The following is a 25,037-nucleotide window of genomic DNA, read 5'->3' as shown; positions in this document are numbered from 1 at the left end:
CTCACCTAGGCTAGAGTGCAGTGGTGTGATCTCGGCTCACTGCAACCTCCGCCTCCCGGGTTCAAGTGATTCTCCTGCCTCAGCCTCCCGAGTAGCTGGGACTACAGGCACACACCTGGGTAAGTTTTGTATTTTTAGTAGAGACAGGGTTTCACCATGTTGGCCAGGTGACTTTGTGATCCACACACGTCGGCTTCCCAAAGTGCTGGGATTACAGGCATGAGCCACCATGCCCAGCCAACAACTTCTAATAGTTGAATACTCCTTACCCCTCATCTCAGTAATAATTTTAATACTCATCCCAGGGCTGACCATGTTAATATGCTGAGAGTGTAAAAGGGCAAAACTCAGGAAGAGCAAGTTTCGTTTTTTGTTTTTTTCTTCTGATTTTCTGATTGGAAGAAAAGCAAGTTCTTCCTTGCAACCCTCAGTGCAGGCCTGCGGGTTATTAATCTTAAAACGTCTCTAAAATGATAACCTTTCAGCAAAGGAGGGACTGGGGGCTCTTGTTCAGCTGTGATGGGGAAAAAGAGAGCAAGTTCATAAGCATTGGTCTCAGGCACTCCTCCACCCCTCCCCTCACACAGCGCACAACACACAGCACACAACACACAGCACACAACACACAGCGCACAGCACACAACGCACAGCACACAACGCACAGCACACAGCACACAGCGCACAGCACACAACGCACAGCACACAGCACACAACACACAGCGCACAGCGCACAGCAAGCAGAGAATCTGGGAGGGAGGGCCTTAGGCCTTAACATATAAAGGGGTGTTTCCCAGAGATTAATTTCCCTTTTGCTCCCACAGGCTTTAGGCTTAGCCATAGATTCACCAGGTTACCAAGAACCTAGTATGTAGCTCTTGGAAATTCTGAAAAATACTGAAAGACAATAAGCTTGTAGCTGACTGATGGAAAGAGGAACAAAACCAAAACATGTACCCTTGTGAAACCCCAGAATTAGAAGTGAAACATGATTCACTGTTCTCATGTAACTCAGAGACCTTTGGTGGATGTTCTTGACGCTTTCCTAGGAAAGTGAACCGACAGGCCTGTGTTTTCTGTTCATGTCTCAGAGGAATGACTCATAGTAAATTCATGTACTAGGGCTCAGCTGGTCATTCTACCAGGAGAGAGAGATTATTACTGCAAGTAAGATTCTGAGACCTGTTAGGAACTATGATTTTGTGACAGTATTAACCAGGGAGGTTCTAGTAGGGAATCTGTATATTGCCTATGTACCTAATACATCATGCCAGATGAAGGAACAAGTGACTAGGGCTCTTTCTGAAAATGCCGCTGTGTTTCTGTAGACTTGGACCTTATCTAACATCTGTTCACCCGCATGTAACTGAGTAACATTCTGTTTCCAACACCTTTACTCTGGGTTTACCCAAGAATAATGTGAAGCCTCCAGAAGCAAATGCTTTTTATTTAATTTATTTTTATTTTTTGAGATGAAGTCTTGCTCTGTCACCCAGGCTAAAGTGCTGTGGTGTGATCTTGGCTCACTGTAACTTCCACCTCCTGGGTTCAAGTGATTCTCCTGCCTCAGCCTCCTGAGTAGCTGGGATTACAGGCACCCACCATCACGCCCGGCCAATTTTTGTATTTTTAGTAGAGACAGGGTTTCACCATGTTGGCCAGGCTGGTCTCCAGCTCCTGACCTCAGGTGATCCTCCTGCCTTGGCCTCCCAAAGTGCTGGGATTACAGGTGTGGGTCACTGCGCCTGGCTGCAAATGCATTTTAAATGGTCTTCTCTCAGCTCGCCTCTCATACCCAAAATGTCCTGAGCGTGTCCCTCAGAAGGCCCAGTGGTCTCACAGAGCCTCAGGGGGCTGGGGCTATGCAGGAAAATAAGACCTTCCCCAAGACGCACGCTACTGTTCTTTCTCAAGTCCTTCCAAATAACTTTCCCCAAGACGCATGCTACCGTTCTTTCTCAAGTCCTTCCAAACACTAGCAATACTCACTGGGCAGTGGTGCACGGGGCCTGGCACTCACAGCTCTGGGGGTTGACTCTGCCTTAGGGCCCTCCTAAGCACCCTGTGGGCCCCAAAGCTCAAGCTCCTGATCACTCTCTCCACCACCTTCACGTCCTCCAGCCAGGCCACTTCCCTGGTGCATTCTCCAGAGAGCAGAGGAGATCTGCTGCCTCAGAGAGGGGCCTACTGCCACCTTTTTAGCCAATCCCATGCCATTAAAAAAAAAAAAAATTAAATTGTGGTAAAATGCACATAACATAAAATGTACCATCATAACTCTTTTTAGGTGTACAGTTCGGTAGTGCCAAGCACATTCACATTGTGCAATCATGACCACCATCCATCTCCAGAACTCTCTACAGCTCCAGAACTGAAAGTCTGGCCCCACTCAACACGAACTTCCCGCTTCCCTCCCTCCACCATCGCAACCACCATTCTACTTCCCATCTTTATGGATTTGATGACTCTGGGGACCTCATTTAGTGGAAACATATAGTATCCTTTCATGACTGTCCTACCCCACTCGGCATAATGTCCTCAAGGTCCATCCATGTGGTGGCATGTGTCACAATCCCCTTCCTTTCTAATGCTGAATGACATTCCATCATATGGAAAGACCATCCATTGGTTTATCTATTCATCCTTCAATGACACCAGAGGGCTTCCACATTTTGGCTGCTGTGAATCGAGTCAATATGAACATGGGGTATAAATAACCCCATCCATTTTTAACTCAAATCTCTGTGTCCACAGCTTTGCCCACTGCTGCACTCTTAGGGGTTGCCAGGGGCAGTGGGGCCCTGTTGTGTCACCATTAAGATGTCTGCATGGCCAGGTGCAGTGGCTCATGCCTGTAATCCCAGCACTTTGGGAGGCTGAGGTGGGCAGATCACTTGAGGTCAGGAGTTCGAGACCAGTCTTGCCAACACAGCAAAACCCCATCTCTACCAAAAATACAAAAATTAGCAGGCCATGGTGGTGAGCCCTTGTAATACCAGCTACTCAGGAGGCTAAGGCAGGAGAATCACTTGAACTTGGGAGACGGAGGCTGCAGTGAGCAGAGACTGTACCATGACACTCCAGCCTGGGCAACAGAGCAAGACCCTATCTCAAAAAAAAAAAAAAAAAAATGTGTGCACACATACCTCTTCTATCTGTAACGGAATGCTTGGTGGAGTGTGAAACCAATATTTAATCAGGCCTCTGTATTTCAGGACCAGGAAGAAACAGGCCCCTGCCACCACCGACAGCAATGAAAATGTTCCCACAGAGATCAGGATGACTTGCTGAAGCTCAGTGGAGGCTAAAAAAAAAGGACACGAAAGTGAATAGAATGATCTTCCTACACACAACACAAACATCAGTTAATGTTCCATCCATGCTGCTTAAAAAGCATTCCTGTCCTCGTAAAATGGGCAAGTGCCCCATCCCCACCCTCACCCGGTACGCTTACATTAATAGCTAAAGTCAATCCTGTAATGAAATAAAGCAAGCGGTAGCTGTCTGGCAGCCTCCGCTACCACAGATCTCAGCACAAGCTCATTACACCTGCAGTTCAGCACTGTCTTCTCACTGGGTCTCCCCACTCCCACCACCCATGACCTCATAAGTGTTCCCCGATTTCACTATTGGAGGAGTGTTCTTTCCCAGTTCAGAAAGGACATAAGAAGGTATATTTTACCATCTGCCATTGTTTCGTAGCAAGATGTGTTGCTTAAATGCCCCAGTCTCAAGATGTTACTTTTGTTCCAAAGCAGTTGTGCCTGGACTTGTAAACAGTATACTCTGAAGGGTTTTAAGTTATCCAATGAAATGGAGTTGCTTCTGAAAGGGCCTTTGACCTGTTTTAAAAACACCACAAGCACACATGTAAATCCCTTGAATGAACACGGCCAAGCTGCCTCCATCTCTTCTGATGTTTCCTCAAATTCACTGTGAACACGACAACCAAAGGAGAACAAGATGCCATTTTTAGCGGGTCACTGGCGGGCAGTGGACACATTTTATGTGTGAAAACTGGTGTGTTGTGTGGTCAAAGAGGCTGATAGCTTTAGAACTGTTTCTGGCTGTGTGGTCTCAGAGTGCCCATTTGTAGTAACTAGACTTCAGTAAATCCCAATTTCTAGGATAACCTTTTTCTCCTTTAAAATTAACATTTTGGGCTGGATGGGGTGGCTCACGCCTGTAATCCCACCACTTTGGGATGCCAAGGTGGGCAGATCACCTGAGGTCAGGAGTTGGAGACCAGCCTGGCAAACATCGCAAAACCCTGTCTCCACTAAAAGTACAAAAATTAGCTGGATGTGGTGGCGCACACCTGTAATCCCAGCTGCATGGGAGGCTGACGGAGGAGAATCACTTGGACCAGGAGGTGGAGGCTGCAGTGAGCCAAGATTGCGCCACCGCACTCCAGCCTGGGTGACAGAGCAAGACTCCATCTCAAAACAAACAAACTAACATTTTGTATTTCTTTCTTTCTTTTTTTTTTTTTTATTTTTTTTATTTTTTTTTTTTGTTTATTTTTTTTTTTGAGACAGGGTCTCGCTCTCTCGCCCAGGCTGGAGTGCAGTGGCCGGATCTCAGCTCACTGCAAACTCCGCCTCCCGGGTTTATGCCATTCTCCTGCCTCAGCCTCCCGAGTAGCTGGGACTACAGGCGCCCGCCACTTCGCCCGGCTAGTTTTTTTGTATTTTTTAAGTAGAGACGGGGTTTCACCGTGTTAGCCATGATGGTCTCGATCTCCTGACCTCGTGATCCACCCGTCTCAGCCTCCCAAAGTGCTGGGATTACAGGCTTGAGCCACCACGCCCGCCCTTTTTGTTTTTTTTTTTTTTGAGATGGAGTTTTGCTCTGTCGCCAGGCTGGATTGCAGTGGTGCAACCTCAGCTCACTGCAACCTCCGCTTCCCAGGTTCAAGCAATTCTCCTGCCTCCAACTCCTGAGTAGCTGGGATTATAGGTGCCCACCATTTTTGTATTTTTAGTAGAGACAGGGTTTCCCCATGTTGCCCAGGCTGGTCTTGAGCTCCTGACCTCAGGTGATCCACCTGCCTCGGCCTCCCAAAGTGCTGGGATTACAGGCATGAGCCACCACACCCAGCCAACATTTTGTATCTCATGGTTAATCTAGATACCTCAAGTTTAGTCAACAGAGAAAAAATTATTCTAGGAAATAGTGTTCCTTTCATTCCCAACCTGCTTCTAGTTTGACCAAAATGTGCTTGATCCTCCCACAGTTTCAGCTAAAATGACCTTAGAGATTTATGACATCAGGAGACAACTGGACCCCACACTCTATGAGGGTTCTGTGTCTCCTCCCTGCATCCCCCTGTTGCCTCGAGCAGACCTCGCTGCCTCCCTACCTGGTCATCCAGGCAATGGCTCCTCACTCTTGTCCTGGCAAGGCTGTCACTGTCCCATACTAAAGTGGAAAACAGCGATACCCTACTATGGCAGTATAGGCTTTCTTGCAAAGAACTGTTTTCTAATTTTGAGATACAATATAATCCACTGCAGCCACATGAAATGGCGGCATAACATATGCTTGAAAACATGGGAAGACAAGGCTGCTAAACTGTTAACTGAAAAAAGGCAGATTATTCAAATACAGAACATGTTATTATTTTTTAAAATAGAAAAATTGGCCAGGCGTGGTGGCTCATGTCTGTAATTCCAGCACTTCGGGAGGCTGAGGTGGGACAATCACGTGAGTTTGAGCTTGGTAACATAGTGAGACCCCCTCCCCGCATCTCTACAGAAAAAATAAATAAATAAATAAGCTGGTCATGGTGGTGCATGCCTATAGTCCCAGCTACTCGGGAGGCCAAAGTGGGAGGAAGGCTTGAGCCTGGGAATTGGAGGCTACAGTGAGCTATGATTGTACCACTGCACTCCAGCCTGGGTGACAGAGTGAAATTGTCTCTGAAAAATTAAAGTTAAAAATAAAAATACAAACATAATTGTATTATCTATGAATTGTAGTATTACTTGATGGTTTTACATTATCTTTTCTTCTGTTTAATGGTGGTGGACTGCCAGCGTAGAGGAAGACACGATTTTAAGGATGAAAATTCCCTTTGGGTTTATTTCAGCATTCAATTGGAATTCCTGAAATTCAGAATCACAGACTGCAGAAGAGCTAATGTAACAGGCCTAACACTAATGGCCTTTGAAGGGCCTGATTTCAAGGTCGACCCTTGGCTGACATCTGGGAATTTGTGTGCGTGTGTGTGTGTGTTTGAGACGGAGTCTTGCTCCACTGCCCAAGCTGGAGTGCAGTCGTGCGATCTCGACTCGCTGCAACCTCCGCCTCCCAGGTTCAAGCGATTCTCCTGCTTCAACCTCCCAAGTATCTGGGATCACAGGGGCCCGCCATCATGCCTGGCTAATTTTTGTATTTTTAGTAGAGATGGGTTTTCACCATGCCTGCCAGGCCTGTCTCGAATCCCTGACCTCAAGTGATCCGCCTGCCTCTCGGCCTCCCACAGTGCTGGGGTTGCAGGCGTGAGCCACGGCGCCCAGCCTGGGAATTTGGATTTCAGGTTTATGCCTCCCATTCCCAAACTGGTAAGGTGGCTTTACTGTCCCTACACTGTTTGCAGTGTGTCTTCTTTATGAGGAGCATCTGCTTTCCTTCTGGGAGTTGGAATTTTGGCATACGCTAGACAGAAGGTGCGTATGTGGGTAGCCCTCAGTAAAAACCCTGGGTGCTGGGTCTCTCATAAAGCCTCCCTGGCAGACAACAGTTCAAGTGTGCAGTCACAGCTTGATGGTGGAGGAATGAAGTGCGTCCTGCGTGACTCAGCTCGGGGAGGGCTCCTGGAAGCCTACCCCTGGACACCTGTGGACTTTCCTTCATGTGCCTCTTCCCTTTGCCGATTTTGCTTTGCATCCTTTTGCTGTAAAAAATCAGAGTGTGGGCCAGGCACAGATGGGGAGGCTGAGACAGGAGAATCTCTTGAACCCGTGAGCCGAGATTATGGCACAGCACTCCACCCTGGGCGACACAGTGAAACTCTGTCTCAGAACAAAACAAAAGAAATGAGAGCGTGACTCCGTGCTGAGCCCTGGGAGTCCTTTGAGCGATCTAGGGTGGGTCTTGGGGAACCCAACACAGACTCACAGCGAACAAAGATCCCATCGGTGGCTTTCAGAGTCATTTTCATCTTTGACTTTTGATCATGGAAGCCAAATACAGATGCTCTGGTCTGATGGAGGAAAGGGGCTTGGGGCCCCTCATGGCTGCTCCTCTTCACAGACTCCAGCTTACAGCTCAGTTGTTTCATTTTATACTGAGGAAACTGCAGCCCAGAGAGGCTAAGTGACATGGTGCTAAGCGGGTCCCAGGCAGTGGAAGCCTGTTCTGTGCACTCTTCCTAAGGGCATGCTGCTCAATGAGGCTGGCCCCAGGGTCCTGGAGCTGAGTCCTCCAGTGCTGTGCAGCCCTGGCCAGCTCTAGCATACAAGTGGAAACTCGCCCTCTGGGGGCCGACTCAGTGCAGAGAAGTGGATGGACTCCACCCTAAAAAAATTATGGGCGGGGCCTTGCGGAGGGAGCACAGCAACACAGTGCCCTCAAGTGAAGAACCAACCAGAGGGTGGAGAAAAACGTGGCCAGAGCGCCCACCCCATCTCCTGCATTTCCGACACCATATCCGGTTGGTGAGGACAGCTTGGAAGAGGCAGAGTCTCTCTCTTCTGGATTCTGCCAGGCTCCCTCTATTCTAATTGACCCAGATATTGAGCTCTGATTTGGAGAAATGATTTTTCCCTATTTCCTAGATGCTAAATCTGTTTTTCAGTGAGTCTCAACCTTGCCAGTTTCATACTCCCCATAATGAAATGAAGAGGAGGCTGGGAACAGGGGCTCATGCCTGTAACCTCAGCACTTTCGGAGACTGAGGTGGGCCGATTGTTTGAGACCAGGAGTTCGACACCAGCTTGAGCAACATGGCAAAACCCCATCTCTACAAAAGAAATTTAAAAATATTAGCTGGGTGTGGTTGGCACAGGCCTGTAATTCCAGCTACTCGGGAGGCTGAAGTGGATGGACTGCTTGAGCCTGGGAGGTAGAGGTTGCAGTGAGTCAAGATTGTACCACAGTACTCCAGCCTGGGCGACAGTGAGACTGTCTCAAAAAAAGAACAATAGGTCGGGTGCGGTAGCTCACGCCTGTAATCCCAGCACTTTGGGAGGCCAAGGTGGGCAGATCACGAGGTCAGGAGATCGAGACCATCTGGCTAACACAGTGAAACCCCGTCTCTACTAAAAATACAAAAAATTAGCCGGGCATGGTGGCGGTAGGCTGTAGTCCCAGCTATTCAGGGGGTTGAGGCAGGAGAATGGCGTGAACCTGGGAGGCAGAGCTTGCAGTGAGCCGAGGTCACGTTACTGCACTCCGGACTGGGCGACACAGCAAGACTCTGTCTCAAAAAAAAAGAAAAAGAAGAAAAGAAAAGAAAAAAAGAAAAATAATTTTAAAAAAAAGAGAGAAGTGCAGATACAAAGTATGTGGCAGAAAAACATGGTGGTCGAGAGCAGGGCTCTGAAGCTAGGCATCTCTGCTCTGCTCTGCCAGTGGTTTGTTGCTGACCTGAGGCAAGTCACTTAACAACTTGGATTCCCTCTCTGCAAACGGATTAGTATAAAGATGAAATGGGCTAGGCACGGTGGCTCATGCCTGTAATCCCAGCACTTTGGGTGGCCAAGGTGGGCAGATGACCTGAGGTCAGGAGTTCGAGACCAGCCTGACCAATATGGTGAAACCCCATCTCTACTAAAAATATAAAAACTAGCTGGGCATCAAGAATGAAACTCCAGCTAAAAAAAAAAAGATGAAATGAGATGAAGTATCTAAAATTCTAAAATGCTGGCCCAGAGCCAAACACAAAGGAGTCTCAATAAATGTAAGCTCTTATTATCAAAAACCGTAATAATGTTGAATTTAGGAAATCATGAAGTTCACATAGATAACAGAACCTCGTTAAACGCAGCTGGGATAATTTAGGCACTGGACATGCTTCAAGACCATCATGTTTTTTCCTGTACTCCCCGAGGCTGACCAGGCCCCTCTGATGTCATGCACCTCTGTTAACGTGATCACCTGCCACAGCCCCTCGTGGCTTGCGTTTCTGACCGATATAAGCACCCACAGTTCTTCACGTGTGCCACGCCGTCTCATACCTGCTGGTATTGCTCTCTGAAAGGCTCTTTCTCCCTTTGTTTCCCCCCGATTTCACATGTGCCCTTTTCACAAACTGTTCAAACGTTTATACAGTCAAGCCTTGCAGGCTGTAGTTGCGGATTCCTCATGGAGAACCAGGCCCACTAAAACCTCCTCCAAACTGCAGAGCATGGCAAAGGCATTGTGAGCGGGGCACTGGCTAAGTCTGGACCCCACACAAGGAAACAGAGTGACATCAAAGGATGGCCGGCCCTTCAGATCGGCCTGGCGGAGGGAGGTCTCAGCATACTGAGTGGAAAAATGGGTCTTGAAGAGGACGATGAAAACAGGCTCAGGGCTCAGTCTCTATGGGGACACGAGGACATGGGGACACCCTGTTTTTGCCCATGTTAAAGGTTTCTTTCTTTTGCTAAGCCAGAAACTGCAAAGAAAAGAAAATCCAAACAAAAAAGGAACATGCTCTTGCCTGTTGGATGCCTCCTTTTTCCCAGTAATGGACATAATACCGATAAAAGGCTGTGGAGGTATCAGCGATGTCAAAGGGAGAGGAGAACCTGATGATGAGGGAGCCTTCTCCTGGGGTCACCTCAATGTTTTCTGGAGGCCCGACAGTCACTGAAAAAGAATTACAAAGAGAAAATCACACACATACACATATGTATTATAGATATAATACACTATATATATGTATAATGCAATACATACATATATAGTGGGTGTAGATATATACACACATATATTTTTATCTATCTATTTATTTATTTATTATTTTTTCGAGACGGAGTCTTGCTCTGTCGCCCAGGCTAGAGTGCAGTCTCACGATCTCGGCTCACCGCAACCTCCGCCTCCCGGGCTCAAGCAATTCTCTTGCCTCAGCGCCTCTCAAGTAGCTGGGATTACAGGCGTGTGCCACCATGTCTGGCTAATTTTTATATTTTTAGTAGAGACAGGGTATCTTCATGTTGGCCAGGCTGTTCTCGAACTCCTGACCTTGTGATCCGCCTGCCTCAGCCTGCCAAAGTGCTGAGATTACAGGCGTGAGCCACCGTGCCTGGCCTATTTATTTTACTTATTTATTTCTTTTTGAGATGGAATCTCGCTCATGTCGCCCAGGCTGGAGTGCAGTGGTGCAATCTCGGCTCACTGCAACCTCTGCCTTCCGGGTTCAAGTGATTCTCCTGCCTCAGCCTCTCGTGTAGCTGCAATTACAGGCACATGCCACTACACGCAGATAATTTTTATATTTTTAGTAGAGACGGGGTTTCACCAAGTGGGCCAGGCTGGTTTCAAACTACTGACCTCAGGTGATCCGCCCACCTTGGCCTCCCAAAGTGCTGGGATTACAGGCGTGAGCCACCACGCCCAGCCATATTTCTATTTATACATGCAGTGGAGTTGACTTTGGATGCACAAGTCTACAAGAGGCGGCTCCAGGTGTGAGGCTGACTTGAAGGCAACACCTGGAGTGTGAGCCACCACGCCCATACTCCAGGCAGAAGGAGAGGCCTTGAGGCAGTCCACAGTGTGGCCCAGGAGTCCCTCTGGCTCCTCAGGGGGCAGCTCGGATGCCAGAAGGTGAGATTCCACCAGGCAGGTGCAAAAGCTGAATGAAAGGCCGCCAGAGCCAGTGTCTCTTACAATAATTCCCTCGGAGTTGTTTCCAGGGTCCCCACAAAGGACATGCCTAATTACAAGAATCACTGTGCCCAGCAGATCCCAGAGATGTGGCTTTCCACCAGGTATTTAGGATTGTCACAGCTGAGATGCAGTTTACCAATCAGGGGCCATGTGACCCTCAGTAGTGCCACTTAGTAACACGGTTGACATGACACCTTAATGTCAGCTTTCCAGAGAAACAAAACTGGAAGCTTAACCAAAGGTCAAATTTTCCTGCAGAGGGGAAATGATTTTGTTAGCCCTTACCTACAATATATATAAAATTCCAATATAACTGAGCAAAAGTGGTGTTTATAAGCTTTATGTACATTTGTCTCCTAGCTTCTTGTAATACGATGTTTATTTATTTATTAAAATAAATTTTTTTGAGACAGGGTCTTGGTCTGTTGCCCAGGCTGGAGTACAGGAGTGCAACCTCTGTTGCACTGCTATGGCTCACTGCAACCTTGAACTCCCAGGCACCCGAGTGAAGTGATCCAACCACTTCAGCCTCCCAAGTACCTGAGACTACAGGCCCGTGCCACCACACCACGCCTCATTTTTTTTTGTTTTTGTTTTTGTAAAGCTGGAGTTTTCCCATGTTGCCCACACTGGTCTTGAACTCCTGGGTTCATGTGATCCTTCTGCCTCAACCTCCAAAAGTACTGGGATTCCAGGTGTGAGCCAACACACCCATACTATATTTAAACACGGTAAGTGAGAAGTGTTGCCATGGTAAGTCTGTTTGTTCAGGCTTTTCACATAATTCACCTCATAGTCACCTCAGGCTATCACGGTGACTCACGATGTGCTATCAGTGAGGGCTATGAAGCATTTATTAAGTAAGCATGCACACTGTGTAATTCACCAGAGGAACTCAGATCAAAGTACAGGTTGGGTCCTCGAAATTCTAAGAGACCTATGTCTCCACATTTTACACAAGGAGACAATGCTGTCACTGTGTATTCACAACAGCAGGGCTGGGTTCTCTCCCCTGGGCACTCCAGGTTGGTGAGGGTTAGATGTATGATCTGGCCAAGCTTCTCTCTGTGCAAAAGAACTACTGAGTTTGTAGCTGTGCCCTCTTATTTGTTCTGGTGGAGGTGCTAAGTTCAGACAACTCCCAGTGGCAGAAGCAGGGTCAGGCCTGGCCCACCAACAGCCACAGTGATGTTCGTGGATTGACTGCTAGTGACAAAATGCTCTTCCATTCAGCCTGCTCAGGGACGCTGGCACACATGTTGTCCAGCTTCCCTTGGCCCAGCTAAGTGAGCAGAGCATGCAGAAGCACGTTGCAGAAGCACTGGCAGGGCCTGGCTGTAGGACACGTTCTTTGGGCATCTCCATTAGCACGTGGGAGTGCGGACACCAGCCACAGCTGGCCACTGTACGGCTGAAAGCACAGGGCTCAGACCTGCCCTTCTGAAGACAGTCCCGACCTGGAATCTGATATGAACCTGGTAAACCTCGTCTCTAGAGGGGAGAACAATCTGACTCCTCTCACAGCACTGGAGGAAGGCTGGCTCCAGGGAACACTGGACGACAATGCGTGCAGCCTCCAGGCAAATGGCCTTTCCACGAAGCCTCTCACGAATCAGTGTCACCACCAAATGAGGGTATCCCGGCAGGGCGTGGTGGCTCACACCCGTAATCCCAGCACTTTGGGAGGCCAAGGTGGGCGGATCACTTGAGGTCAGGAGTTTGAGACCAGCCTGGTCAACATGCAGAAATGCCATTTCTACAAAAAATACAAAAATCAGGCTGTGTGCAGTGGCTTACGCCTGTAATCCCAGCACTTTGGGAGGCCGAGGTGGGTGGATCATGAGGTCAGGAGATCGAGACCATCCTGGCTAACACAGTGAAACCCCATCTCTACTAAAAATACAAAAAATTAGACAGGAGCAGTGGCGGGCACCCGTAGTCCCAGCTACTTGGGAGGCTGAGGCAGGAGAATGGCGTGAACTCGGGAGGCGGAGTTTGCAGTGAGCCAAAATCGCGCCACTGCACTGCAGCCTGGGTGACACAGCGAGACTCTGTCTCAAAAAAAAAAAAAAAATTAGCTGGGCATGGTGGTGTGTGCCTGTAATCCTAGCTACTCAGGAGGCTAAGGCAGGAGAATCACTTGAACCTGGGAGGCAGAGGTTGCAGTGAGCCGAGATTGTGCCACTGCACTCCAGCCTGGGTGACAAGAGTGAAACTGTCTCACAAAACAAAAACAAAATTAACTGGGGTGTGGTGGCACACGCATGTAATCCCAGCTACTGGGGAGGCTGAGGCACGAGAATCACTTAAACCTGGAGGTGGAGGTTGCAGTGAGCTGAGATTGCTCCACTGCACTCCAGCCTGGGCGACAGAGTGAGACTGCCTCAAAAAAACAAAAAACAAAACAAAAAAACAAATAAGGTTATCCCCATTTCTCGGATGAGGAAACAGAAGCCAGGAGGTGACACTATTTGCCCACAGTAACAGCCAGTAAATGGCAGAGTTGGGATATGAACCCAGGCGGGGGTGATGCCAACGCCCGCCCCCTCCAACCACCATGTCACTCCTCCACTTGGTAAACCTCCTTCATGTCCATTACTGATTCTGACGCCACTAGCAGAGGTGAAAGTGGCAGGTATGAGGTGAGACCACCACTGTGTCAAACTTTTCAAGCACGCGGGCAAAGAACAGCAACCCAGCCAGTAACTAACAGAAACATGGGTGCTTGACTCCAGCTGGGAGCCGCAGCTAGCTGGTACCAGACCCAATGTCACCATATATCCTGCTTCTGTTACCTTCTCTTGATCCCTGGGCAGTGGTGGTAACTATCATTCCTTTTTTTTTTTTAAATGATGGAGCCTCGCTCTGTCACCCAGGCTGGAGTGCAATGGTGTAATCTTGGCTCACTGCAACCTCCACCTCCCAGGTTCAAGAGATTCTCCTGCCTCAGCCTCCAGGCTTAAGTGATTCTCATGTCTCAGCCTCCCCAGTAGCTGGGATTACAGGCATCCGCCACCATACCCAGCTAACTTTTGCATTTTTAGTAGAGACGGGGGGTTTCACCATGTTAGCCAGGCTGGTCTCGAACTCCTGACCTCAGATGATCTGCCTGCCTCAGCCTCCCAAAGTGCTGGGACTGCAGGGGTGAGCCACTGTGCCCAGCCATCATTACTTCATACTCCTAATTCCCACTTATTTGACACTTTATAGCTCAAATGGGGGGTGGTTCTGTACCCAAGGACAAATGGCTTGTCCACAGCAGACGAGGAGCCGGCAGGACTGCCTGGTCTTCTCTGTTTCTATCCCTCACAGCACCTAGCACAAACCACTGATTTTTTTTTTTAAAAACTTAAAAAAAAAATAGAGATGGGGTCTTGCTATGTTCCCTAGGCTCATCTTGAACTCCTGAGCTCAAGCAATCCTCCCATCTCAGCCTCCCAATGGGCTAAGATCACAGGCATGAGCCTCTCTAAAAAACTTTTTATTGGCTGGGCATGGTGGCTCACACCTGTATTCCCAGCACTCTGGGAGGCCGAGGCAGGTGGATCACGAGGTCAGGAGATCAAGACCATCCTGGCTAACATGGCGAAACCCCGTCTCTACTAAAAATACAGAAAATTAGCCGGGCATGGTGGCAGGCACCTGTAGTCCCAGCTACTCGGGAGACTGAGGCAGGAGAATGGCGTGAACTTGGGAGGTGGAGCTTGCAGTGAGCCAAGATTGCGCCACTGCACTCCAGCCTGGGCAACAGAGCAGGACTCCGTCTCAAAACAACAACAACAACAACAAAAACAAACAAAAAATTAGCCAGGATTAGCCAGGCATGGTGGCACAGACCTGTAGTCCCAGCTACTTGGGAGGCTGAGGGAGGAGAATCACTGGAACCCGGGAGGCGGAGCTTGCAATGAGCCGAGATCGTGCTACTGCACTCGAGCCTGGGTGACAGAGCAAGACTCCATCTCAAAACAAAAACAAAAACACAAAAAAACCCAACAACAACAAAAAACTTTTTATTACAGAAAATTTCAAACACATAGAAAGTATAAGATTGGCCAGGCATGGTGGCTCACACCTGTAATCCCAGCACTTTGGGAGGCTGAGGCAGGCGGATCATGAGGTCAGGAGATCGAGACCATCCTGGCTAACATGGTAAAAACTCGTCTCTACTAAAAATACAAAAAATTAGCCAGGCGTGGTGGCGGGTACCTGTAGTCCCAGCTACTCGGGAGGCTGAGGCAGGAGAATGGCGTGAACCCAGGAGGCCGAGCTTGCAGTGAGTGGAGATCGCACCACTGCACTCCAGCCTGGGCGACAAAGCAAGACTCCGTCTCAAAAATAAATAAATAAATAAAATGTAGAGAGAAGATCATAACGAACACTCATGTACTCATTACCCAACTGAATCAACCGTCAACTTATAGCCAATTTTATTTCTTCTATGCCTGGAAACTTCATCCTTGCCCCTCCTGCTCTTTGGATTATTTTGATATCTCTCTTTCTTTTTTTTCTTTTTGAGACGGAGTTTCGCTCTTGTTGCCCAGACTGGAGTGCAATGGTGCGATCTCAGCTCACGGCAACCTCTGCCCCCGGGTTCAAGCGATTCTCCTGCTTTAGCCTCCCAAGTAGCTGGGATTACAGGCGCCTGCCACCACACCCAGCTAATTTTTTGTATTTTTAGTAGAGATGGGATTTCACCATGTTGGCCAGGCTGGTCTCAAACTCCAAACCTTAGGTGATCCACCTGCCTCGGTCTCCCAAACTGCTGGGATTACAGGTGTGAGCCACTGCGCCCAGCCTATTTTGATTTCTTTGAACAAATCTCAGCCATCACATCATTTCATCTGCAAATACTTTAATATGTACCTCTGAAATACAGGAACACTTTTTTTAATTTTTAATTTTGTTTTTTTGAGACAGAGTCTTGCTCTGTTGCTCAGGTTGGAGTGCAGTGACGTGATCTTGGCTCACTGCAACCTCTGCCTCCCGGGTTCAAGTGATTCTCCTGCCTTGGCCTCTCAAGTAGGTGGGATTACAGGCACACACCACCAAGGCCAGCTAATTTTTGTGTTTTTAGTAGAGACAGGGTTTCACCATGTTGGCCAGGCTGGTCTCGAACTCCTGACCTCAAGTGATCTGCCTGCCTCAGCCTCCCAAAGTGCCAAGATTATAGACGTGAGCCACCACACCCAGCAGGAACCCTTTTTATTTGCCCAATTTTTTATTTTGGTTAAAATACACATAACATAAACTTTAACATCTTAACCAGAACACCTCCCCCTTTAAAAATCATAACCAAAACACCATTATAACACTGAAAATAAGTCAACAATAATTCTTCATTATATATCAAATATCTAGACGGTGATCATATTTTCTCAATTGTCTTATACGTTAGTCTAAATCATGATCCAAGTAAGTTTCATGCCCTGTGTGTGCATAAGCCAGACACGGAAGAAGCATCTGGCATGGCTGACCACGTGACAAATGAACTACTGGAGCAACAAATGTAGGAACTGGAATCTGAGGGTTCTTCAGTCTCCTTCCAATATCTGTGGACACATTTGTTCAGTCATTCGACAAATATTTCCTGAATACCTACTACATGCCAGGCACCATTCAAGGTGCCTATTCTGCAACATAAAAGAAGTTGCATCAGAATAAGTGAGGGTGATCAGACACATATGCTAGCATCCCTTCTAGCATGAGGTTGGCAAACTTTTTCAGTAAAGAACCGCAGTAAATTTAGACTTTGCAGGCTCAACAGTTGCTATTGCAACTACTCTACCATTGTCGTGTGAAAGCAGCCATAGACACAATAAAAAAATGGATGTAACTGTGTGTTCCAATAAAACTTTACAAAAACAAGTGGTGGGCCAGATTTGGCCTGCAGGCTGTAGCTGGCCAACCCATGGTTTAGCAAATCATACTCCCCTAGCATCAGACTCCAAAGTCAGAGTGTGGGTTTGACCATCCTATCCCTTTGTCTGCTGGTCATTTAGGATGAGAGGCAGGACAGAGGTGTGTAGAGTCAATACTGTGAGTGAAGAAAACCTGGAAAGTATAAAGGAAGTTCCATACCCAAGTTCTCTTACCATTCCGATAGTGTTGAAACCAAGGCATTGTCACCCAGGCAGAATGGAGTCCTCCCAGCTCAGCTCGAAGGCGTAGAGTGACATTGAAATCCATTGGGAAGCCTGCTGAGGGGCTGGCAGCAGTGAAGTCACACTCTGTTGCTGTGATCTGTGTACAATTCACCCCTATGGACATGACGTCGGTCATGAACCATTCACTATCGGTGCTGGGAAGGAAAAAAGGATTTCAATTCACAGAATTCCCTCTGCTTTATGTGTAAGTTTCCCCAGAGCTTTTGTTCAAAACACAGGTTTATTGAGATACAATTTATATATACTCCACAGTTCCCCCCCACCCTTTTTTTTTTTTCTGAAATGGAGTTTTGCTGTGTCACCCAGGCTGGAGTGCAGTGGTGCGATCTCAGCTCACAGCAACCTCCACCTCCTGGGTTCAAGTGATTCTCGTGCCTCAGTCTCCCGAGTAGCTGGAACTACAGGTGCAAGCCCCATACCCAGCTAATTTTTGTATTTTTAGTAGAGATGGGGTGCCACCATATCGGCCAGGCTGGTCTCCAACTCCTGACCTCAAGTGATCCACCTGCCTTGGCCTCCCAAAGTGCTGGAATTACAGGCATGCACCATCATGCCTGGCTAATTTTTACAGTTTTAGTGGAGACGGGGTTTTACTATGTTGGCCAGGCTGGTCTCAAACTCCTGGCCTCACGTAATCCACCTGCCTTGGCCTCCCAAAGTGCTGAGATTATAAACGTGAGCCACTGTGCCCAGTCGCTACTTTTATTCTTATTTTTAATTTTTTTGTAGAGCTGAGGTCTCTCCATGTTGCCCAGGCTGGTCTTGAGCTCCTAGACTCAAGTAATCCTCCCTCCTTGGCCTCCCAAAGTTCTGGGATTACAGGCGTGATCCACTGCGCCCAGCTGTGGTTTTTAATTGGGTTATTTGTCTTTTAATTGTTGAATTGTAAGAGTTCGTTATCTATTCTGGATACAATTCCCTTGTCAGATACATGATTTGCAAATATTTTCTCCCATTCCATCCCATAACTGATTTTCATTCTTCAAACTCAGTCTCTGTAGCCTGTTTTGGGAATGGAATTGCATTAATACAAACTCCAGTCCTGCTTCCTGCTGGTGCGGAGCTTCTTTCCACCCCATAGCTGCCCATTTAAAGAGGATTTGTCTCACCCATATGAAAATCTTGCCAAATACATGGCCACACATCCTTGTGAATGACAGTGCCTTTCCCAGAGTTCCAATGCCACAGCCCCACACGGGACTCTAGTCCCCAGCTCTGACCTCTTTACCTTAGGTGACAGTCTTCAGAAAGGCCAAGGAGGTGGCTGCTGGGAGCCTGAGTAGGGGCTGTGGATAGTGTCCCTTCTAGGACAGCAACTATGGCCCAGAAAGCAAGGTCATGGGAGACAGGAGACGAGACTAGAGACCACTCCGTATCCCCATGGCCACCAGCTTTCACGTACCACACATGCTTCTAACTGTACCTCCGACCCTCTCCGAAATGCACCTTCCGTTTAAGTGGCACGGGACAAGATGAAAGCCACTTCAAGATGCATGGCTTCCATGAAGACACTCGCAATAGATACCTACTACCCAGCTCCAGGGTGACAGACCCTAATGGGGAGAGGGATCGCAAACCATGAGCCTCTCCTCTCAGGCGGGGGGTGAGGGGCGTGATCTGGAAGAGGTGAGTGGTTTCTTTCTGAAGGCAGACAGATACTTAAAGACCCTCTAACCGCCCCGCTCCTCCTCCTCCAAGAGCAACATGCACGGCTCTTCCTCCAATGCAGTGCGGGGCCTGCTCCTCCATACCCCTGCCACTGCCGAGGCTCAGCCTGTCTCTGGGACTCAAGAGCTATGTCCAGCCTTTGTGAGGTCACTCACAAAAATGTTAAATAAGTCCATCCCCTTTGGGCCAGCAACCTCTCTTCTAGAAGTGTAAGAAAATAACCAGATATGATTCATGTACAAGGACATGACTTAGGACAGGCACCAACTGCCAACTGTCTACGCCCATGAGTGGGGAAAAGTTAAATACAGCACATGTGATATGTCACATAATGAAACATACAATGTCCACACAGTAATAATCACATGAAAAAATGCTCACATTTAACTATGGCAAATTAAAATAAAAAAAGGAAAGAGACCCCAAAAGTGTGACCCCAGTTTGGTTTACACACACGCACACACACACACATTTTCGAAGAGAATGAATTTAGAAAAAAAGTCTAAAATGAGAATAGTGGCTGGGTGCAGTGGCTCACACCTGTAATCCCAGCACTTTGGGAGGCCGAGGTGGGCAGATCACTTCAGGTCAGGAGTTCAAAAACAGCCTAGCTAACATAGTAAAACCACATCTCTACTAAACATACAAAAAACACTAGCCAGGCATGGTGACAGACGCCTGTAATCCCAGCTACTCGGGAGGCTGAGGCACGAGAATCACTTGAACCCAGGGGGCGGAGGTTTCAGTGAGCTGAGATTGCGCCACTGCACTCCAGCTTGGGCAGCAGAGTAAGACTCTGTCTTAAATAAATAAATATATGAATAAATAAATAAATAAGATAAAATAAAAAGTAAAATACAATGAGAATAGTGATTATTCTTAGAGTGTAGAACAACAGGTTACTTTCATTTTATTTTTTTCTACTTTTCTAGATTGTCCAGATTTTCCATAAAGAACATGGATTGCTATTAAAATCAGAAGAAAATGAAAAACCAATGTTTGAGAAGACGGCTGGGCAGGTCTGAGAGAGAGGCTGGCAGTAGACCAGGAGGCGTGACCTGGGGAGGGCCTTGCTGCCCGATTGTCTGCATTTTCAAGGAAAACTAAAACCAGGATTGTTTTTTTTTTTCCTGTTATTTATTTATTTTTTTTTTCTAAGTGAAAAAATCCAGATTTCTTAACACTGTCAACTAATTGAAGACAAAAAAATTAAACACTGGGAGCCAAATAGCCTGCAGCCACTGTCTGCTACCCACGATTTAGACTTGAAATTCTCCCATAAAGTGTTCCATGTAATTTCGGTCTTGCTACTCTGACTGTCAAAAAACAAAGGCATCTTCATTTTTAATCATAGCAATGCTTTATTGTAGAGAAACAGGGTGGAAAATTAAGGCTCACAAGCCTCAAAACTAATAAAAAGTCCCAAACACATGTTTGTATCTAAAACAAAGTATCTGAAAACAAAAGGTCCTCTTCCATTATCAAATCTACAAACTGAAAAAGAAAAATAAATCATCCTCAATTTCACCTTCTTCTAACAGGAACATTCACATGTATCCTAACTTAATGTTTCTTTTACTAAACCAACCTCTACCCAGGCGCGGTGGCTCACGCCTGTAATCCCAGCACTTTGGGAAGCTAGGCGGGCAGATCACCTGAGGTCAGGAATTCAACACCAGCCTGGCCAACATGGTGTCTCTACTAAAAATGTAAAAATCAGCCGGGTGTGGTAGTGGGTGCCTGTAATCTCAACTACCTGGAAGTCTGAGGCAGGAGAATCATTTGAACCCGGGAGGTGGAGGTTGCAGTGAGCCAGAGGTGCAGTGAGCCAAAAGTTGCAGTGAGCTAAGATCGCGCCACTGCACTCCAGCCTGGATGACAGAGACTCTGTCTCTAAATTAATTAATTAATTAATTAATTTTAAAAAATAAGAAATAAAATAAAACCAACCTTTATCCCTGAGAAAATATCTACCAAATGCTTTTTGAAAAGAAGACAAAGTGAAACAGGTTAGTTTATCATATGAAACGCTATCAAAGGTTTGTATTTTTTTAAATGCAATAACGTTTTCTTCTATTTTTAGAAGCATCTCCTCTGAAAACCAGCAAACATATTGCCCTGTTCAAGGCCAAGGAATGCTAAGCCCATCAATCAGCTGTAAAAGCTAAGTCAATACATCAGCCATGACTCTCACAAGTTTCTTGTTTAGCCCTAGGGTATTATGTTTGCCGAATGCTGACATGACATGTGACCTGTGCGCTCACATCAAGCCCCGTTCTTAGAAAGGCACTTCATTTGATGCTCTGCAGTCGCTATCTTGAAATTCTTAATGCTCTTTGAATAGGGGTCTCGCATTTTCATTTTGCACTGGGTTTTGCAAATTGTGTAGCCTGTTCTGGTGGATTGCTCCATTAATTACAGGCGAGTTAATGTTGGTTATTTATAACTACTGGAAGAACAGATAAATGTGATTTAGAGATAACTCTCAAACCTCACTTTAGCACCTGTTTCTATCAAGCAACTACTGTTATAACGGACATTTAAAAACGAATAAGAAAGGGCAATGTGATGGCTCATTCCTGTAATCCCAGCACTTTGGGAGGTTGAGGTGGGTGGATCACTTGAGCCCAGGAGTTCAAGACCAGCCTGGGCAACATGACGAAACTCCATCTCTTCAAAAAATTAAAAATTAGCTGGGTACAGTGGCGTGCGCCCATAGTCCCAGCTACTCAGGAGGCTGAAGTGGGAGGATCTCTTGAGCTCAGGAAGTTGAGGCTGCACTGAGCCATGATCATGCCACTGCACTCCAGCCTGGGGGACAGAATGAGACCTTGTCTCAAAAAAAAAAAAAAAAGAGAATAAGAAGTTATCTGAACTGGGTGGGGTGGCACACACTTGTAATCCCAGCTACACAGAAGGCTGAGGTATGAGAATTGCTTGAACCTGGGAGGTGAAGGTTGCAGTCAGCCAAGATCGTGCCACTGCACTACAGCCTGGACAACAGAGACTTTGTCTCAAAAAAAACTGGAAACCTACTCCTCTAACAAATCAATTGCCTGCCATTTTTCCACATTACTTTTCTCTTCTTTTTTCTTTGTTTTTTTGAGACGGAGTCTCGCTCTGTCGCCCAGGCTGGAGTGCAGTGGCGCGATCTTGGCTTACTGCAAGCTCCGCCTCCCTGGTTCACGCCATTCTCCTGCCTCAGCCTCCCAAGTAGCTGGGACTACAGGCGCCCGCCACCACACCCAGCTAATTTTTTGTATTTTTAGTAGAGATGGGGTTTCACCATGGTAGTCAGGATGGTCTCAATCTCCTGACCTCACGATCCGCCTGTCTCGGCCTCCCAAAGTGTTGGGATTACAGGCATGAGCCACTGCGCCTGACCTACTTTTCTAGTCTTTTACAGGTGTAAGCCACCGTGATCGGCCCCTTTCTATTCTTGACAATAAATACACATCACTTGTAACTTTTCAGTAGAAAGTAAATAAAAAAAATTTTTTAAGTAACAAAAATAAGAAATAAAAAATACAAATACATGACAAAATTTACAGAGTTGTAATTTCTAACAGATGACATCTAATTATCCTTTCTAGTGGCCGTCTGTGGTTTAGTGTTCAAGCGTAAGTTAGCAGGCTACAATTTGTCACTTTCCTACTGATGGATATGAATATACACTTCCATGTATCTCTTCATGATTATAGTTTTTGTCTCCCTTTTTTTTTGATGGGGGGTTGAATTACCTGTGTAGGATAAAACTACTATGAAGGCTGGGCATGGTGGCTCACACCTGCAATCCCAGCACTTTGGGAGGCCCAGGCAGGCAGATCACTTGAGGCCAGGAATTTGAGATGTGCCTGGCCAATATGGCAAAACCCCATCTCTACTAAAAATATACGTATTAGCCAGCCGTGGTAGCTCATGCCTGTAGTCTCAGCTACTCAGGAGGCATGATAATCACTGGAACCCAGGAGGAGGAAGTTGCAGTGAGCGGAGATCATGCCATTGCACTCCAGTCTGGGCGATAGAGGGAAACTCTGTTTCAAAACAACAACAAACAGACACACACACACACACACACACACACACACATTGGAAAACTACTATGGACATTTCCATGACTTCAAATGTCTGGCAGAATTACTCTCTGAAAGGGCTATGCTAATTGATATTGCAAACAGCATCAGGTGAACACATATGAACCAATCCCATCTCCCAAGCACTGGACATCATCATGTCTTTACATTTGGTTTACCGAATAGTACAAAATGGCTTAGCCAAAAACTTCACCTTACTCTTCAATTAATTTACTTAACAATGTAAACAAAAAATAACATAGGACATGGACTTTGCCCTCTTTCTATATGTATTTATATTGCAAATCAAGTGATGACTAATTCTGCAAAAGCTTGAAGAGGCAAGAGACAGATGAAGAAGCCAGGATAATATACAAAATGGAAAACCACTTGAGAAACTGAGAATTCATTGTAATTAACAAAACAAATTTCTGATCAGGCCATATTTGGTCTATAAGGTTAAATCAATCTGTTTTTGTTTTTTTTGTTTTTTTTTGAGGCGGAGTCTCGCTCTGTCGCCCGGGCTGTAGTGCAGTGGTGCCATCTCGGCTCACTGCAAGCTCCGCCTCCCGGGTTTACGCCATTCTCCTGCCTCAGCCTCCGAGTAGCTGGGACTACAGGCGCCGCCACCTTGCCCGGCTAGTTTTTTGTATTTTTTTTTAGTGGAGACGGGGTTTCACCGTGTTAGCCAGGATGGTCTCGATCTCCTGACCTTGTGATCCGCCCACCTCGGCCTTCCAAAGTGCTGGGATTACAGGTGTGAGCCACCGCGCCCGGCCTCAATCTGGTTTTTAAGCCCAAAGATGAAGACTAAAAGCTGCCTCCTGCTCTTCCATGGCGGAAGCCTATTTTTACAACCCTTCTCCCGAAACCAGCAAAAGAATAAACTTTCCGCCAAAGCAAGAACCTGTGTGCTTAGACAGCAGAGTCCTGGCCGCCGGTGTAGTTTAAGCCCTCAGATGAGTGGGGGGCTGTGAAACGTCTGTCCTCAGAGATGTTACAAGCTCCGAGAAACATGTGTTTCCCATGGGTGTGGTAACAAACCCCGCACAGACGCAGGAACCAGTCTGTGGCCCTAGGGTTCCCCGCAATGCCCCCACAGCTCCCAGCAAGGATCCAACAGAAATACCGGCTTACTATTTAAACTGCACTCGGTAGACAACAGGCCTTGTGCTATTGCTCAGGGCCACTGGTTCCCAACTCAGGACCTGCTCTGCGTTGTACAGGCGAATCTTCGGGTGCTGAGGAGTGGGCAGCTGGGAAAGAGAGTCTTTAGGGGGACAGAGAAAAAGAGCAGGGAGGGGAGGAGAGAGAGGGAAATAATTACAAAAACGTTTCAATGCACATTACCTAAGTCATTCATAAACTCAGTTTTTGTCAGAGTGCAGAAATGGCATTACCAGGTACCCCTGAGCATGGGCCCACACCCCCGACTTTTGGCTACAAAGATGGCCCTACTGGTACAGGCAGCGCAAAAAGGAGAGGCCCTGGGGCAACCTTTCCACCTGTGGGTCGCAGTTGTTACGAACAGGTCCTGGACCCTGGAGTCTGGCCGGACTGGGTCCCAGTTCTACTATGAGTAAATGCATTGGGCTCGGGGCAGGTCACTTCACCTGTCTCAGCTTGAGTTTCTTTTTCAGGAATAAGGGGTCAATAATGATACACACCCGGAGGGCTGTGGGGAAGATTAAAGCGGTGGTCATGTGACACACATTAGCTTCAGATTTAGTACCAACGGAGTGTCTGGCAAATGTGCACAAAACCGTGCACACATGCCCGCATTACACGTGCACAAACACCCTAAATCAGGTACGCAAAGCCCAAGGTGCAGGGGAGGGCAAGGAACGCCGATTTCTGGGCACCATCAGAGCTGCTGTGTTTCTCAAGGACCCCTAGCATTACAATCATTGGGGTGCTGGTTAAAATGCAGGTCCCCAGGCCCCACCCCAGGCAATCTGCATTTTAAACAAGCTTTCCAGCTACTTCTCATGCACATGAAAGTTAGAGGACAATACGGCAGAGCATGGTGGCTCACACCTGTCATCTCAGCACTGTGGGAGGCCGAGGAAGGCAGATCACTTGAGGTCAGGAGTTCGAGACCAGTGTGGGCAACATGGCGAAACCCTGTCTCTACTAAAAATATAAAAGTTAGCCAGGTGCGGTGGTGAGCGCCTGTACTCCCAGCTACTCAGGAGGCTGAGGCAGGAGAATCGCTTGAACCCAGGAGGCAGAGGTTGCAGGGAGCCGAGATCACGCCACTGCACTCCAGGCTGGGCGACACAGCGAGACTCCGTCTCAAAAAAAAACAAAAAAA

The 25,037-nt window shown here is 47.3% G+C and overlaps 1 protein-coding gene and 1 long non-coding RNA gene across 3 annotated transcripts in view; one reads left to right on the top strand and one right to left on the bottom strand.

The window, feature by feature from the left end:
• Positions 1–25,037, bottom strand: part of IFNGR2 (interferon gamma receptor 2) — a 37,976-nt gene that overhangs the window by 830 nt on the left and 12,109 nt on the right. For both annotated transcript variants that reach the window (XM_033232360.1, XM_033232359.1), the window contains exons 2-6: positions 23,861–23,993; positions 16,911–17,116; positions 9,647–9,795; positions 3,680–3,839; positions 3,144–3,301 (exon numbers count right to left, since the gene is read on the bottom strand). In XM_033232360.1, coding sequence (XP_033088251.1) covers positions 3,144–3,301; positions 3,680–3,839; positions 9,647–9,795; positions 16,911–17,116; positions 23,861–23,993 — 806 coding nt within the window. The remainder of the gene's footprint in view (positions 1–3,143; positions 3,302–3,679; positions 3,840–9,646; positions 9,796–16,910; positions 17,117–23,860; positions 23,994–25,037) is intronic.
• On the top strand, positions 65–2,247 carry LOC117095716. The gene is made up of 2 exons (XR_004442143.1): positions 65–119; positions 822–2,247. It is a non-coding gene; the product is annotated as an uncharacterized LOC117095716 (long non-coding RNA).

Source organism: Trachypithecus francoisi, unplaced genomic scaffold (genome assembly GCF_009764315.1).
Source record: "Trachypithecus francoisi isolate TF-2019V2 unplaced genomic scaffold, Tfra_2.0 Lachesis_group14, whole genome shotgun sequence".
NCBI classification, from domain to species: domain Eukaryota; kingdom Metazoa; phylum Chordata; class Mammalia; order Primates; family Cercopithecidae; genus Trachypithecus; species Trachypithecus francoisi.
The sequence above is the reverse complement of the archived record's forward strand: the minus strand, read 5'-3'. Positions and strand labels throughout refer to the sequence as shown.